General features: G+C 35.9%; 1 protein-coding gene across 2 annotated transcripts in view; it reads right to left on the reverse strand.

Moving 5' to 3' along the window:
* The window catches only part of pth1r (parathyroid hormone 1 receptor), a 42,598-nt gene that overhangs the window by 21,298 nt on the left and 1,873 nt on the right, over positions 1-19,427 (reverse strand). For both annotated transcript variants that reach the window (XR_013327409.1, XM_077724686.1), the window contains exons 2-4: positions 7,160-7,265; positions 1,791-1,901; positions 508-632 (exon numbers count right to left, since the gene is read on the reverse strand). Coding sequence is in view for 1 of the 2 variants with exons in the window: in XM_077724686.1 (XP_077580812.1) it covers positions 508-632; positions 1,791-1,901; positions 7,160-7,265 (342 nt within the window). In the remaining variant the exon portion in view is untranslated. The remainder of the gene's footprint in view (positions 1-507; positions 633-1,790; positions 1,902-7,159; positions 7,266-19,427) is intronic.

Below are 19,427 nucleotides of genomic sequence, written 5' to 3' on the forward strand. Positions count from 1 at the left end.
TTCAATCTAATCTTTTAAGCCAAGACCATTATTTCCCCCAATTAAAATGTTCTTTGTTTGCTGTTGCTATTTATTTACTTCGTGGTGAAGCTTTAAATCTCATTATACTTGTATAATGACAAAAAAGCCTTTAATTCAATTCAATGTTCAGCTCCTTGCTGTCAACCTCATTGTTAAAATGCTTTAACGTTTTAAGTATTACCAGTTAAGCCTTAAAATGGGTTAAAAATGTTTGACTAATTAGTATCTATCCATGGATAATAGACAAACTAGCATTCTGGCAATTTAAATACAGACAATGGCTATATATATATATATATATATATATGGTGATATACATATAATTAACTTTAAAATGGGTAAGGAGACTTTTTAATGCTTCTACTATGAATCAAGTTTGGTACCAATATATATCAGACAATTAGTTATAATGCATTCTATTCAGAATAGGAGGAAATTCTTCAAACGAGGGAAAAAGTCAAAGATTAAGTAGAGTGTGAGACTTGCCTTTTCTTGACTCTGGTTGTAATGATAGAGGAATTTGGCACATTCACTATAATTGGCCCATGTCTTGTTGTTTGCCGCGGAGATCTCCCACGTGCCGTTGCCGTCGCATCGACGGTACGCTCGTCCTACACAGCAATTACAACAACCTTAATTATCTTTTTCTAAATCTTAATGAAAATAGAAAGGATTGTGTACACATGACCCAGAAAAGACACATTTGTTCATTGTCAGCGTTTCCTTATTTGTAATTAAATACCAAATGCTTGATAAGATTTTTATTTATAGCTCTTTTGGTAAAGGAAGCAAAAAGTTTTAGTTTCAGCTCTCCAGTTTTACAATTGTGAGTGTTAATGATGGCAAATGTGCGGTCAGATTCTGATTGTGAAGTGAACCACACTGATTTAGAATAATGAGGAGGGGGCATGCTTTGTTTTCTCTTTGTCAGGTGGTGGTTATTTTTAAAAAGGTTTGCACCCTATTTTAATAAATAAATGACAATTTCCTCACAACCACACACAACTGTTAAATTCAAACAATAATATCTCGACCTATATGCTTCTTCACTGTCTAAACATCTCAAACTAATCGTCCTAGTAGTTTCTTTCTCCTTTATTTTCCTTTTTAAATTCATTCAGGTAATTGTATTTCATTCATATTGAATTCCTACTGCATTTTACAATCACTAAGAAATAGTATTATTATATTCTCCATCTTGTTTTAGGTATGAAATATACCAGTTACATTATTTCCACTGATAATGTTTTTTTTTTTTATCAAAGGTCAGCTGTGATATAATAAATGGTGCAAATTATCGTTTTATTAAGGAAGGAAAAGGAGCCCTAACCCAGCATCTATTTTTACTTCTATAAAAAAAAAACCTCATTTGACACAACTAGAGGTCATTGCCATCTTGTTCAGAGGTAATATATGTAAAATCAAACAGCGAATTTTAATAAGTCCACAGTGAGAAATGTGCAGAAATATGGAGATCAAGGAAAAAAAAAAGTGACAAAGTGACCGACACTGTTAGGGCCATAAGAATTATTCTACTAAATCAAAGCAAATGGACAGAGATTCCATTTTTTTAAAACTGTATGCTTCAAGTGACACATTTTAGGTCCAGACATTGGAACCCCAGGATGAATGAATTATTGTTTTAGAAAGCATGGCTTGCAGCCAATGAGTTGACTTTATATTCCTATTTTCGGGGATTGTGCTTTCCCAAGACAATTTAAAAAAAAAGAAAAGGAAAATCTATTTGATGACTGTAGGGTCGATCTTACCTCTGTGGTTGAAGTCATAGATGTACTCCGGACATGAGGTGGACACAAGCTTTCCTGCAAAACTTTCTGGCCAACACACAATGCCATCCCATTCTGGTGTGCAATGACCATCTATGGAGACAACAGCAGAGCAAAACAGCATCACATCCTAAACAGTTCTGAACAAAAGCAGCAGTGTGTACGCTTTTAAAAAAATGTGGCGCACATGAATGTACTTTACAGAGTAAATGAGCAACCTTTTACTGCACTGTGGGTCATGCAGAGAGCACTCATTGTTTTCGGCCCAGTACGATGCAATTAAGACTTCCGATCATGGTATTTTATACATGCTGAGTTGTTCTGACTAACTGATTTTCAATGAAAATAGTGTGGCACTAAATAACAAATTACGCAGTGTGGGACCATTCTCTTGCAGAAATTCAACTGGCAAAATACCTTAGCTAACCCTAACCAATATTAAATTTATTTCAATTTTAAAATCTTTACACCAAAAATTTAAAATAATAATAAAATGCAAGCTATTTTATTCCTATTTTTCTTTAAAGGTTAACATTCAAACTTTTGCCCTAACATAAGCCCCCCAAAATACACACACACACACACATGCAAAATTCCTGTATCATTCATAGAGCCTTAACCCCATTCAAAATAATTGTCGTCAGACAGAATGACCACAGGCCTCTGATAACAACATCCCCACTCCCTCCACTCCACCTCAAATTCTTTGGAGTATGGTTTGGCACTCAAATCATGCCATTATTTAAAACATCTGCCTAACTTTAACCACTAATAACCAGCTTGGGATAAAACCAAAAACGATGCCTTTTCTGCAGTCCATCTTTTCAGTTCCCGCAATCAAAAAAGGGGACTGGGGGCACACATTAACCACATTTTTCTCCTAACTGAATGAAAAAGCAGATTTTATGGTATGCCTCCCTAACCACACATCCTGATCTCTTACTATAGGACCACCAGCAATGAGTCTAAATTAGACACTGATATACTACATGCATGTACTGTCTATTTATATACTGTATACTGTACATACACACCCTATAGGCAAATTGACCACAATGTAAACAAAGACGAGACTATAAAGGAAGTCTGGTATTATTGATGCAAATGGACCTGACACCCACGGTGTGATTTTAATTATGACTCGCAGATGTCAAAACAGCTGCACTTTTCCCCCCGTTAATGTTATTCTATGCACAGACCACAAACTTTGGCTATTTTTCACCCAAAGCGAGGTCTGAGGCATCGATCCCACTTCCCACCACAATGTCATCCCAGCTTCCCCCTAACGCTAGCCTCAGTATGTTTTCTCTCAATGAGAAGCTTGTCTGGGTGTATTTTGAGTACAAATAACAAGAGCATACAGTAAAGAGAGAAAAACAGTTGATATAATACAGACAGTGTTTTTATTCCTGAGCTATCTAGATCAGCGTATTAAGGCAGCTTGGTGTAACTTTAAGTAAATCTATTTGGATTTTACACATACAGATGCAGAATAATGAAAAAACTAAATTCATTAGATACCTTCCCTGTTATTGAAGAAGTTAAAAGCTATTGCTTTGTTGAAGTGAATAGAGGAAAGTTTAACACGTGTTACTATACTGACCTTTATGGAACTATAAAGTTCAGTAGGATTAGATGTACGATCCAAACTGCTCACTATCCAATGACCATGTACAGTGTAACACACACTACTAATATCACTAATATCTTTGTAGTCCAATGGACTATTGATCTGTTTTGCAGCTACTGAAGGGCTATGATTACCTTGTGCAAAAAAAAAAAAACACTGCCATGACATCAAAAGCGCCTAAGTAGGTGGCAAGAAAAGAAAATGCAGAAATAAGTCCACCCTCATCCTGTAAAAAGCTTGAAAAACTGCATAATCACCGCAATCCACTGGGTGTTCCGCACTTTTCAAGGCCACACCACAAAGCAACAACAGAAAAAGAACACACTGCATAACTTTGGTCAAAGCTCCTAAAAACAGTCCAACATGTCCGACGCCTTTCTACCACTTTAGGGTAAACACTTACATGGATCACCGGGAAAGCTTTCATTGGACATGACTTTTTCACGCTTGTCACTGGGTGAGACCGACTTTATGGAAATGTGTGAAGCATTTCCTGTTGTATATTGATTGACAAACTATGTACGAGACAACACAGTAAATGTTGATGTTAAATCAAAATGGCAGGCTTCACGGACTCAAAAAGTAATGTTAGACTTTAAAAATTCTGAGAGATAAACGTGTAATATTAATTTTATTCATTTCCTATACCACTTATCCTCACAAGGCTCAGATAGGGTGCTGGATTATTCGCCAGATAACTCAATTCAACATAAGTATGTGTTTCTGAAACAGTATTTAAGTACTTATACCACTTTGCCTCAGTTCTTGCAGTATTTCGTCATTTTTCACCATGTTTTAAGCTTCTATCTCACCCAATCCAATCCACATAAATTGTGAATGAGCAGTAAAGAGAACTATATTTGAGCTTGAACAAAAACAGTTTAAAGAATTGTTACGTAAATGCTACTTTGCAACAGGATTCATGTAGATGTGCAACATTGAAGACCTTTAATGGGGTCATTAAAAGCGAAAAGCCGTTAATCGTGCAGAAACAGGAGCATGCGCTACGTGTTTATCCATCCATAAAAAAAATATAACTGCGAGGGGGACGTATGTTTCATTAATCAGGTAAAATATTAATCACGACTCTCTTAACTATACGCGTAAATGAGGTCAGTGAACAGTGGCGCATGGCACATGAGCATCTTGTTTGAACATTCTAACCCTCATTAAATGGGATCATTTGGGGTTGGCAGCATAATATTTGCTAGTAATGTACATTTATTTCTCAACAAAAGACTATATGTTCCAAGAGTGAAGCATCACTAATATGTCTGTACATAATATTTGCTCACCTGTACACAAAAAATGAAAAAAGAAAGCATTTCTGAGGTGAAATTAAAAGTTGACTGTGTTCATATTTAATCAACTAGCTGCTATTGCCCAAACTGGGAGTTGAATAACTCAACTTTTGAATAAAGTTTTCTTAAAAAGACGTATTTCTCCCTTTAAAACTGTCATTTTTCTCCTTGTAAAATTGCACAAAGACCACATGTATTAAAATGATTTAAAATAAAAAATGTTAGGAATTAAATTCCTAGTAAGAAAAACATGATTTTATATCGAAATTGTAAATGAATTGTTTCACTGCTGGTGCTTTTAAAGTAATAATTACAAAATAAATGCCATTTTAACTGGCAAATATGTTTACTAAGAGTCCCAAAGTGAGTCCTCAAGTGTGACACGAAGCCTTGCAGTCAAACTGAAACCGTCAGGATGGATTAAGTGGGCTGTTGGTCAGATGAGCAACACTCATGCACACGCACGTGTAGGCTTACCAACACGCACTCTGATGGCAGTGGATCTTAAGTATATTTAGAGAATAAACACGTCAGTATTATTATAGAGGCCGTTTGGCGCCTACAGTCGTATTTTTACAATTTCATTTGAGTTTCTTGGATATTACTCAAACCCATCTTTGGAAGCACCACACAAAACCTTTTGTTTCCATATTTCCTGGAAGCAAATATTTAATTCCATGTTACATTTATGTGAGGTCAATCACTACGACCGCAATTTACTTGGAGCTAGAGGGGGCACATATTCTTGGTTTGGCCATGATAATACCAAATATTCTTTAGAACAATTGGGTGAATAGAAAAAAAAAACAGTCCTCAGACACTGTCAATATACAAATAATCATCCCTAGGCAATAGCATAAGGAAAGCAGATCGGCCATTGATTGAAATCATAAAAAAAATAATAGAACTTCCACATAATATTAAATGAAAATCGTGTATGAGAATCAAAGACAGGAAATTGCTTTAGCTGTGTCAAATAGCTGTGTTAACTGGGGCAAACAAGAGGAGCAAAGTGGATTTTTTTCAGGTAATTGGCTGTCATTGATAGTGAGCGACACGGTAAATTGCCATCATTGGCAGTAAACGACTTACGTAAAGTGTTTGACACGGAAATCCATGATGTTTACACCTTAGTAAGTTTTAATTCAAGAGCAAGTCATTCAAAATTATTGTTTGGAGAATTTTCCCTAGTCAGAATTTATTACCAAGGTTGTATTTGTCTGGTGGTGTAGAGTTGTAAGCATTTTTGCCTGTGATTGATATAATAGGCAAGTCTACAAAAAAGTACTATTTTTTTATTTTTTTATGATGCCAAGCCATCTCCAGCTGTCACGGAATTATGTCGCTTTTGTGTTTCCATGTTAAAAATCCAATTTTAGATACAGTGGGTGTGCCAGAAGACTGAATGAGATGAAAATGTGCATTGATGAAAACTGAGAAAGCACTGATACTTCAAAAAAGAGATACAAAAAAAGAATTAAGAATGAACAGCTATGTATTTTAGAAACTTTTCTTTCATTTCTATAAACTATATGACTCATTGCCCATTATTTTATACTCAGTATCATTATTTCATCATGCCAATCTGATTTTTTTCATTACATTTGACTGTAGCTATGTATTTATATTTAGCATTGCCATTTTCAATGAATACGCTATTGATTTAAAGGATCAAACTACTAATCCTTTTTGGCTCTTTCTATCTACATTAATCACGATTGCTTATTAGTTTCTGGATCCAAAACTCCCTGCAGTTCACTTCCTCATGTCACATAATGTGTCTTTACCCATCATTCTATCAATTTAAGCTTAATTCCATCTGGAAGAAGCTTTGATCGCAATGGTCAAATCAATAAGAAGAAAAAAAGTTATCATTCCACCTGCCGGGAATGTGTCACAGTTTTCTGAGTTAATAAAGGAGAGAGAAATCTACTTCATGAAAATCCAGCCAATGGTAATAAACAAGGATTAATAGTAGATTTTTTTTTTTTTGCACTCGGCGATACTGATGATCCTATTGGCAGATGGTCTAATAGAAATTGAGGACCACTTAAGATTTTCATGATGATGAAAGAATAGAGAGGATGGATGTCCTTCTAAATTATACAATGTTATTATTTGAAGATGCCTTCTAGTTTGATTGACATAAATAACTATGGACCACTTGAGATTTGTCATACCATTATCATTATGATATGTTTTGACATGCCATGTATATTCCTGCATCATGTTTAGGAATACTCAAAACAATTTTGATGCATCCTGTAGCAAAGAAATATATATAAAAAAAACATCTATTTAACATTCAACTGTAGTACAGTCGAGAAACGAATCAATTGTAAATAAGAGCAGAGCATAAAACTTATTTACCTCCAGTTAAAATGGTCTGGACAGTGAGTGAATGAGGATTGGCCACTTACCAGGTAGCTTGCCCTGCCTGGACTTGACGAGGCTTTCGCACTTGTGCCTTGCTTTGAAAAGCAGCGCTATCTGCTCTTCTTTGGTGAGTACGTCATCCGCATGGGCCTGCAGAAGAAAAGAGAACAAATGTCATCGTTATTTAGAGGACTACTAGTTAATAGTGCAACATAAGCACTGAAATTTACCAGCAGTATGATATAAAATATATACAATTTCTTTCTCTGTCCCCTTGGGGTTTTTTTTTCACTGTTAGACAGAAAGTTTCTATGTTTCAACTTGGGTCAATATCATTTTTTTTTCACAAATCCATCATATTGATCTGTCTTCTCGTGGGTCTTTCATTTTGACAAATGGACCAATCTTCAGTGATGAATTGCAACGTCATTTTCTGATGTATTTCTTACATAAACATAAGTCTCTATAAAAGTAAAATATTGCAAGAAGGTAATCCAATTTGTCAGAAGTGTCCAAATGTTGAACGAAACGCTATATTTTGAATTCATATTTTCTCTTTCATAAAAAAAAGACTTTTGCTTTTGCCTTCATATCCATAAGTGAAGGTGACCTTTAATCCCATCTGACAAGGGACAAAACCTAGTTGTTTTTTCTCCCTCCTAACAGCGAGTTTGAGAGTATGGTCGCTCCAGGTGGAGTGTTCTATCAGAGGAAACATGTCGTCTCTAATGCTCTTCTTGACAAGCTCAACATTTGCCCTTGAGATTTGTCTTTAGGCCAAAAACACATTAAAAGGCACCAGTCGTTTTGACCTAGCGTGTCAAGAAGCAGGGCCTTGAAAAAAAAACATGATTGGAGCCCCTATCTGCAGGATTTGGTGTAGTTCAATTGAGAATTACTCAAATTTAGTCATGCATCAGGGCAGTAGAAAACTAACAGTAAATACACTAAGGCTTCATTAAAATGAATAGTATAGATGTATACCATATTTCCTGATTTTGCCCCTTTTAAATCAATAATTGTAATTTTTTGATCATTTTTGTCTGTTTTTTGTTCAAAAATTATTTTGTAAAATCTAAAAATATATATATATAAAAAGCTAATAGAAACATTGTTTTAGATCTATAAAAAAATGGGTTTTAATCCAGTTCTTTTAATCAATTTATAGAAAAAAAATCTAAATGTAATATCTAAAATGGTCCAGCCCACATGAAATCAAGTTGACATTAACGTGGCCCGCGAACCAACCCGAGTCTGACACCCTTGCACTAAGACATTATTATTCAAGTACTAAATGAGAATGCAGTTGTTATTCTTTTTTTTTTCCCTTTGGTCCGGCAGAAAACCTGAGCTTCAGGACATCCATAGTCTCATCAGTGTAGGAGTTTCTATTTCACAGAGAGTCTTTGTGAAGAAAAATCAATTTTATTGCTTTGCCCTTCTGCAATGTGCATTTACATTGTGATGGGAAATCTATTTGGGCCCGAGGTGATTTTGTCATACTGAAGGGGACTGAACAAACAAAAACAGAAGGTAATGAGGTGCAGAGCAACATAACTGTTTTTTTTATTTTTAAATTAGTGAAAAATGTCTTCAATGAACTTTCAAAATTCATGACGATTGAAGGAAGATAAACTTTTAATATCGTGTGGTTACAGGCGTCAATACTGTGGAGCTCTGCTACTGCTATTGAAATCCAATATGCAATTTTAGAATCCATATGTAATTTAAAAAAAAGTGTTGTCTTTTAGAACCTATAGATATACTACAGATATATACCCCAAAACGTCCTGGGAGTATGGTTTAGGTTTGGATAGAATGATCAATAAAAGATTCCATAGCATTTTTAGGTGCACTTGAGGAAAACTGATCTACTACTAGAGGTGCTTTAGAGAAGATTGAAATTATGATTGTAACAATTATCCTACTCTTTGCTTATGTTTTTCATCGTAGCTCTGAAAGTCACAGTGTGTTTAGTCCCTCAACGAATTGAGAAACCCATGCCCTAATTTCGAGTCTTCCACCAACTCTGCAGTGCAAAATACCACAATGCGTCAATCCCAGTCGCCATCCATGCTATTTTCAGCCTGGAAATAAAGATGGCCATTCTGCCACTGCCGCTGAATACTCTCCACATAATGGAGACGCTCATGGTCCCCCCCCCCCCCAGTAAATAACCGCATGCGGAATAACATTCGACCGCAGGCGAACAAGGATAGTTGCTACTTGTTGACTGTGCTCAGGAAAGTCAATATAGAATATTCCACAGCCGAGTTCTGCAGACCCACTCGCTATATTTTCACCTGTAGGAAAGCTTAGAGTACTTCAGTGGAAGATCTCACTTGTGCTGATTTAAAAGTTCATCATTGCATTGATTCCTTTGTTATGTTATGAAAGGAAACAAATGAGATGTTACATTCTGAATGTGAGCACTTTAATCAACGTTATGTGTTTCTTAGTGAAAGTTCAAATTTATAAAGAACAGCTCAACAGGGGTTTAATTTTCCACCCAGGGAAATTAATATATGCGTATATAATGCATCTAGCTCAAAGTTATTCATTCATTTTCCGCACTGTTTATCCTCACAAGGGTTGAAAGGGGTGCTCGAGCTTATCCCAGATAACTATAGGCACCAGTTGGGGGATATGAGACTTAAATGTCCAAAATTAGGGGATGGTCACGATTGCTAGGATACCTGGTGAGTCCTAGGAGGTTAAAAAGTTACTTCATGGTAGGAGTCCAAAGTAATTGGCACATTTTGTAGAGTAGAATTTAAATTCTATAAGCATAGTATATTATTGCAGCAACATCTCAGGGCAAAACATAACAATGGGCCTTGAAAATCAAAACTATTGGACATAGTGCTCCTGCGTGGATAATTAAACTTGTAGGAATGTAGTTAAATCCACTGTTATGTGGACAGTGGAAAAAGTGTTGCTACATTAACATGAATTGAAGATGACAGACAGCGAGAATATTTGAGTAGAATCAGCCGATGCCGATTATATTCGTGACCTTTTGGGTCAAAACCGTTATACATTTTTCAGTCAGCAGTATTTTTCATATCTAAATGTCATTTCTTTGTGTTGATTACACATTATTGCCATGATTTGAATCCAGTAATGAACTCTTCCGTGCAGGTAAGCAAAGCATGAAATGATTGTGGAAACACAATGTATAAGGGCATGTGTTGCTCTACTCTATGAGATTACTAATGGCAGTTTAACAAGCACTTCACGCATATAAACAATTATTTTATGGCATGATGGGAAATTGGAGGGGGGAGAAGTTCACAATTATACCGTTTGGCTTCAATGTATAATTATTAAAGCTATGTCGTTACTTGGCGCTTGGGGAATTTGGCAGCCTGAGTAACTTCCAAGTAAAGATAGGGTCAAAAAAAATGATTGCAGACACACTATGGCACCGTGTTTATCACTTAATTCACTCAATGCATGGCCTGGTTCCAGGCTATTTATCAATTATTCCTGCATGGAATTGTAATTAATTGTGTAGAATTGGCATTCACCCTATGATTGAGTAAACAAAGGGAGTAACAAACACTATTTTTACTGCAACAAAAAGGCATGGTTGACACTGATAGTGGTAGAGTGTCATTGACTTCAATGTATTTTCACATCTGGATGCCATAATCACAATTATCCAAAGTAGAAGAGATTTAATTATGCTTTACACAAGTTTTAGATGAAAGAATTGCTATACTGGTATAACTCATTTGAAATTTAATGAGAACAAGCACTATCGGAAGTTGCAAAATTAATGCACGAGGTGCACTTTAAGGGAAAACTGCTTACAACGGTGTATCATGTAACGTTTGGAAAAGAAGATGCAAGGTAATGAGCCTGATTATTTTCTACTAAGTTCTCCACCTCCGCTGGCACACATCCAAACCACTAGAGTCAACATGGCCTTTCGCGGGGGGAGAAACATCCACATTCTTATTTACTATATTTCATTTCAAAACACAGCATTCTTTCTGTGATTTTCACAACGAGCCAAAATAAAAATGTACCGTGTACACACATTTTTTTTTCTTCTTCTTTTCATTGGCTACTCGCGAGAATACAAACTCTACTTGAATAAGCCGCAAGTTTCTACTTTTCTGCATGCGCAAACTGTGGCTTGATGACTTAAATGCTCTATAAGACCAATATTGAGAGAAGTGTATTTAGGATCTATGAGTATTGCTACTGTATACTAGACTCGCCATTCTGACCCATGGGTATTACAGTTGGATGGTAACACAACGCTGAAATGATTTTAGCAAACAAACCACGGCAACTAATAAGACTTTATTTTAATCCAAGGGAAGAAAAACGTCTGTCAAAAAGTGGAAATGTGAGGATGCCACAAGTCCTGATTGGGAACGCCTGTACATTTTGAATGTATACGAGTCGTCCTCGAGCAACTTGCGGTTGACCAAATTCATTTCCTGAATTTCCCCACAGTGAATACAAGACGCTGGCGCTTTGTAACATCCATTTTCTACGGCAAACATGAAGCATAACTGCCAAAAGCATAAAAAAACAATCTTGTTTTGTGTCCCAAACTCATCATAATCCTGTCAAAGGGGTTGTTTGATTCGAGCTAAACACTCACGATAACTGCAGAGTTTGAATAAGCAAAAAAAAGAGATATTAATAAAACGGACAGATTTCTGGCATTAATATAACACTTGTCAAGCTTCTTTTATTTTTAGCTTTGGAGGATTATGGGTCGATGTGATCATTTACAGTTAATGACACCATTGGTTACATGGAAAAAAAGGAGAAAACGCTTCTGTGGCTTTTAAACTCGTATATTTACAGACCATAATCTTCATAATCCTCATCTATGTCCATAATCACTCATCCGTGACTAAGTTTACAGCCTTATTAATGCGACCTCGTGCATGGTTGCACAATGCTCCATTATAATATGAAGTATTCTTACATAACCATTCCTAGCTTTTAAATTCCCAAAAGCTTGACCCATACTTTGTCGTATTAAATCTCTTCTACAATATCAGGATAGACTTTTTTTTTCAGTTTTAATTTGACAAAGCGCCCCAGCTGCAGCGGCTTGGTGCGCACACATTGTTTCCATCTGGGACCGCGCTTCAGTCTGGCGAGCGACGGAGGGTATAATTAGGGGCTAAACGCCGCTTTAAGTCAGAATGAGGTCTGCGAGCATTTCTAAAGGACAACCAGTCTTTTTTGCGGCCTGCGGTTTTTATCGTCAAATGCAAATTGCAGCGTTGAAGAGGAGTGGCACTGACTCACATACTTCGTAATATCCCGGAACTGAAAAGTTTTAACCACTGCCAAAGCGTCTAAAGTAACATTCACGTTGTTTTCTCTCTCTCTCTCGATAGCCCAGTGGCCACTAAAAACAAGATCCGTCCCAGCTATAATTTAACTCCGTATTTTGCAAAAGTACAAGGCCCGAAACCCCCCCGAGACCCTGCATTGAATGTATGCCAACAACAAGGAAGTCAATGTTAGCCCATGCTCCAAAGAATGGCAAATGACCAAAATAAGTACATTAAACAAACATTTGACTGTATTCCCATAATAGAGGTGCTTTACAGCGACCAGGGTAAATATTTTATGTATATTGCTAATATAAATAACTTGCATGTGATGAAGTGTGATCTGGATAGGAAAGGTTGGCCGTAGTAACTATTTACCCTAAAAATTCGCATCCTCGCTGACAGATTTGCCATCAGGGGACCAATCAAATATTGGATATCGCCAAAAAACAGACAAACAAGAAGGTTTCTCTGTGTTGACAACACTTTTCCTGGCACATCTTTTATTTGTGAGACATAAATGGAGCCGGAACCGGATCTCAACTTTATGGTTTTGGGATGTGCCATTGGAATGCATTGGATCTAATTCTAACAAGTATTATGCTTCAATTTGTACTTCTTACAGTGTTGTTAACTTTTAAAAATAAAAATATCTACATTGTCTTATAGATCTGTGCTTATTCTTAGCAACAAGTTATTTTAATACAGTAGTAGCTCCACTTGTGAATGACTACATACACTTTTTTGTGTTTTGCAATATATTTCCTACAAAATTGGCAAACTTTTATCATTTTAAAGGGTTTAGTTGGTAGTATTAGATTGTATTGGAGTTTTTATATATAAATTGTGTCTACATATGCAAAATTTATGTTGTATAACCACTTCTGGAACCAATTTTGTAAGTACAGGTACCACCGTACTTCATAATGCGTTCCCTAATGGGTTATTCTGAGACCAGCTGCAAATAGAGTATAACTCAAGGGCTTCATACAGAACTCCATTATGCTTGATAGAACCAATTTCTCCTTAAAGACTTGTTAAGGATGTGTCAGAGGAATTCGCCTCTGCGTTATTGGAAGCGTAAGTAATATCTGATTCATGCTTTTGGAATTTAAAGTTTACACATGGTAGTCTCATAGGTGCCATTTATTACAATTTGGGTTTAACAAAAATGATCAGGATTTTATTTTAACGTTAAAGATACTTGTCAAATCAATATGATTACTTTTCAAACACCTAGACCTAGTTTCCAGAACAATGAGGTCAAAGAACATGAACCGCTACAATATTTATCATGATAGATCCCTGGGAGTTTCCTAATGGACTCATTCATTTTTCAAAGACACCTATAGAAAAATGCATTTAGCTACAGAAGAAAACAGGTCACTAGAAAATACCTGAAGCTCTCCCAAGATCATCGTTTCGTTAAAAAAAAGAAGAAAACTCAGATGAATGAATGATAAACTGTACCCTCGGGGCTTATAGGGACATTGTTCTCTAACCTGACCCCATTCAGGTGAGAATAAAAGATGTTTTACACAATATTCTTTGTTGGCCTTAAAGGGAAAAAACGTGTTTTTGTTTTTTTTCTTCAAGAAACAGCTGTTGATCTCAATGTCAACTTTTTAATGAAGTATCCCCCCGTTGGTGGGAAATTAGGTCCATCAGTTACTTTGGAGTATTCTTTAAGGACACCCAGCTTAATTTTAATATGTGGATAATTATCCTAATTTATCTCCTTAAAAACAAAACAAATAAACAAGGATTCTGCAATCAGGCACAAAGTATACTATCCTACTGTCCTCATCCCAACTTGATCATTTCTTGGGAATACTACCCCCACCCAATTAAATTACAATTAAACATTGAGGAATAATTAGCCAGGAGGGCTCAACGATCATGTTTTGATTTTACTTAATGAGCCAAGAGTCATGTGGACAGTCACAGTGATTGAAGTGCACTCTGTGAGGCACCTTTAATTAAAACTGGCCAAGAGTGCGGCTAATTGGGAGAATTTTCCAAATCTAAATTAGCGTGTGAAGCTGTGTATAAACTTTCCAATTATGAAGTACTTCTGAGCACATCTAATAGAAGCCTGCAGACTGTTTATTATATTAATTTGAAATCCATATTCTACAAGAACAAGACTTGTTTTTCTTGTGATCCTCTAAACATTGCTTTGACCTTCAATATGGCATTTATTTGTGCGTAATATATGCGACATATTTTAGCCCCCCCGAGCATGGATGTAAAGGGAGGGGATGCTATATAACATGTAGAATAATTCCCATGATGCCATGCAGGAATTAGGGCAAATCATATAGCAAAGGTCTTCATGAAAACAAGCACATGCTTCTTGAGTGAACTAAACAACGTAAAGTGACAAACATTTTTGCACAAGAGCACATATCAAAGAGTCTTTTTTGTTTCCTTGTTTTTGTTTGTTTGCAGTACCGACCTGATTATGTAAAAGTAAAAGTTCGAGGTGCACTCCAACCGGGTTTGGCCTATCAGGAATTATACGACTTTAACTGCACCACATTTGTCTTCTTTTGGCATGCAACAATATATTTAAATATACGACTTATACTTTAGCTCTGGCTAAGTCAAATGAAAGAAAGAAAAATAATATGTCTAGCAATACCACAAGAATAGAAATCTATATTGTTAAGGCGTCAGCAAAATTGCTTCAAAGAAAAAAACTAAAATGACTTGAAAGGGATAGGATTTGAAATTGCCAAAATGTTTAATGACAGAGAAAAAAGCCTCAGATGAGGCAAACCTGCACTTTTTAGGCATGTTATTTTTTATATTACAGCATAAAGGGAAAAAAACTGCATGTAATCTGAAAAACATGAAATACGAAGGTTATGTTTGAGTGCTGTTTTGCTACATTTGGTGCTGTTTGTTCTTTTTCTGCAAGTTCAGATGACTATATTAGTAAGACTTTTGCCCTTTCCTGTATAAATAGGAATATATATATATATATTTTTTTCATATTCATATACCTCAATCATGCAAATTTCTAATCAGTCAACCACTTGGCAGCAAACCAAATAATTTGAGGTCAAGACAAATTGTGGCTGTTCACACGAAGCATTAGAATCAGAAAAAAAGGTGCTTTAAAAGCATTGTTTTTGGCTCTAAATGTCCTTATATAAAAATATTTTGGGGGCGGGCGAGCTGGAATAAATGAATTCATTACAATAGGGAAATGATTTGATATTATTTGAGTAAATGGTGTTGCAAATCTTGAGATAAACTCTTAATTCATAGTAACGCAATACCAAATGTTTCAGAGAAATCCGAAATCCTCTAAGGATGATGGCGCTTGTGGTGCATGTGAGGGTTGTGGTGGAAGCCTGAAGAATTTTGTATATTTGAAACTCTATTCCTAGAGAAACAGTGGGGGGAAGGGATAACAGATTCAGTCAATAGCAAAGGCACACTTGAGAATTTTCACGTGGACACGACGGACGGTATTCTTGGATTCCAAGCATACGTATATCGCTGCCCACCGGGAGGCCCGCGGGACAACATTGACACAAAACCTCAATAAATAAACGCAAGAGGAGAGGCAATCAGTCATTGTGCCCACATCTGTAATAAAGCAAGCTCGGAGTATATACTCTAATTGGGCAATATTCTACATCATCATAGAAATTACATGGATCAAACAGTCTACTTTAATACGACTCACCAGTACACAAATATACGACAATTTCTGTGATGAAATTGTTACTCTAGACCAGGAGTCGGGAACCTATTTAACAAAGAGAGCCAGAAACAATTCATATTTTCTAATGTTATTCCTTGAGAGCAATTTGCCGAATTTAAAAGTCAAAATACATAAATGGGTGCCTATGTTTTTAGTCATTTTACCACTTTTAAAGTGGAAAAAACTCCTTTTGAAATTATTATGCAGTTGCTAATAAATGAGAGTATGCATTCCAGAAGTCTAATGTGAAAAAATGAAGATTAAAGAAGCGCTAGATGTGTCCATATTTTAGTTCACAGGTTAGCGGAGAGCCAGATCCACCCATCAAAGGAGCCACATGTGGCTCCCGAGCCATAGGTTCTCTACCCCTGCTCTAGAAACGTATTGAGTCTTAATTAAAATGAGTCAAAAATGGAGTACAACTCTACTTTATTATGTTATGTATCTTCATATACATGTATATTATATATTAACCCTCAATATTATGTGTTATATTATAATATTAAATAGATTCAGTGGTTCTCAATGCATTTAATCCCATTACATTTATTTACGTTTCTAAAGCAAGCATTTTTAGATTGATGAATTGAAAGCAAGGCCAGATTACTAATCTAATTTTAGACGGCACTTATAAAAGAACAAGCCAACAAGCCACCCAGACACAGTTAGCAATATGGCACTGCTGACAGTGGCATTGAGTTGCACATACGCTCGTCTTTGAAAAAGGTTGAAGGGGGAGGCAGCAAAAGGTCACAGCAAGTCAAGAAAACAAACCCTTTTCCTGAGCCAAACATGGCCACTGCAAAAAAACTGAAGACGGGTTTATTAACTCAATGGGCTGCTAAAAAAATCCCAGCAATGAAATAGCCGAGTGTAAAAAAAAAAATGCTACTAAATACTCTATCGTCTCTTTCAGTGTTTTTCGAATATTTTACATCAATTAAAATAAATAATAATCAATAAATAGGGCTCTGATTACCACCATCTCAGCCAGCTTTAACGAAAGGTAGAATTGAAGTTTATTTTTACAAGTCACAAAATTGTGTTGGATCTAAAAAAGTGGGTAAAATGTTTCCACTTCAAAAGTTGTTCAAATTCCCCGAAAAAGAAACAATTTTAAAACATAACAAGTTCTTTAGTAGGTTAAGTTGAATATAACCGAACTGGTCTTGCAAAATGCAATGCAGTACATTAGACAAAGTTATTTTGTACCACACTTTGAGCACGACAGTTATTTTTTACTAAATCAGTAAGTCAAAAAACAAGAGCATGAGGATAGAAATATTGCCACTCCACATTATCCTATGCTTAAAGAACCAAAGGGCCTCCAGAAGCTTTCCTGACATAGCGTGTTCCAATCACATAATCACAGATGGCATATGTCCGTCCACACATAGTGGTGTGCTCCGAACATCAGCTGAAAGTCCCGACACTTGTCACGTAGATAAAATGGAATAAATACTGCATCGAAAAATGTTTCGGGCACAGGGGGCTTGTGAAAAGATTTTAAGGAGTTTTAAAAAGGTTGTGACAGGGTTCTGTTGACTTAATTGGACCTGATAAGAGAGACTTATGATCAAAGCTATGGTGAAATGCTATGAAGTGCTCTTAATGAATGTGGGCTGAATCATTGATTAAGTTCCTTATGGAGGATACAGTCTTTTTGCATGCAGGTAAAGTAGTGACAAACATGAAAACAACATTTTATGCCCATATTAAATCAATGCAGTAATTTTCGGCATTTTCTCATTTCGTAATTCAAGAAAAATGGCAATATATTCTTGTAAAATGTCTACTTTCATTTAGAAACTATATTTTTGTGGTTGTAATAGGACTGTAGCGGTACTAAGAAATGAAATTCATAATTTGCATTTTATTCCAATCAAAAGTAAACACATTGACTGCATTAAAAGTTCATCCGTCCAAACAGATCATAAGACACTTTCTATGTGTTGTTTTAGTGATGTCAGCATCTCTGCCAGAGCACATTTTGATTATCGTCCCACTGTAATGTCATCATGTATTAATGTTGACCCATGTACAGGTCAAGTGGAAAACTGATTAGAATAAAGCTTGAACTTCTACTTCACATTGTAAATATTCACGCCCATTAAAATGGCGTGGGCAACACGCCAAAAAAAGTCAGACATAATTAGAGACACTCATGGCGCACATGAGAATGTCACAAGGTCCCAATTCAATGCTTAACGAGAATTTTCCCGAAAGCCGCATCCGCTTAATAAAGAAAATTGCGATTATCAAGAAAGTGAGGACAGTGGTTACTCTTAAGGTTTTTTTTTTTTTTGTGTGTTTTGCGGTTAATGTTTCAGCTAAGGTGCAAAACACAATCAAGAAAATCTAGTTGAAAGACTACAACAATGGAGTCAAAAGGGTCTCAATTCAAAGAAAATTGCTCAATTAACTGAAACATGTTCACGCTTCCAAAATAAAGATTAAATCTTATTTGGTGTGTTTTTAGAGGCAATTTTCAAAAGAATAAAATGATATTTTGTATAAAAAATGATAATAATTAAAAAAGGCAGACATATTAGACGATTAGATTAGAATTGGATTAGATATAATTTTTTTTCATAATTAATGAATAAATAAAGAATATTGTACATAATTCGATTAAAAAATCGTTATATGCAGCTGTTGTATATTTTTATTAGACTTCTAAAATATATAGAAGGCAAGTTAAAAATAAAAAATCTTTGTATTCTCTCTACAAACACAGACGCAGACTTTCCACTCTTTGCTTTGGCATCTGTTGTGTCCACGTCCCTTTTTTTTTTTTCTTATTTTCGTCAGTCACGGCTTGGAAAAAGAAAAATCTCAGGGAAACAAGCCTGAGCAAACATCCCGACCTAAACGCAGGTGAAGCAGGCGTTAATTGTGTCGGCCATGACACCGACAGACCACGTACGCGGCGATCCTCACCAATCCGGCAAAGTGCCTGTTGAAGGCGCAACTGTAGTGCAGATTTTAGATTGATTTTTTTCATATTTTTTTTAGCATCCGGACATCTTTCCAGTCTTTTTTACAGTCAAAGAATGTTTTTCATTGAAATATACCTACAAAATAGTTCAAAATGCCTTTGTATTTTATATTAACTCGGGTATTATTTCACTATTGCGTAAATGCATAGATTCATTCATCCATTTTTCAACTGCTTGTCCTCACAAGAGTTGTAGGGGGTGCTGGAGCTTATCCCGGCTAACTAGAGACACCAAGCTGAATCTAAATGTATATGCATTCTATTATTTTGCTCAAAAGCCCTTT

This window comes from Stigmatopora nigra, chromosome 9 (assembly GCF_051989575.1).
Source record: "Stigmatopora nigra isolate UIUO_SnigA chromosome 9, RoL_Snig_1.1, whole genome shotgun sequence".
NCBI classification, from domain to species: Eukaryota; Metazoa; Chordata; class Actinopteri; order Syngnathiformes; family Syngnathidae; genus Stigmatopora; species Stigmatopora nigra.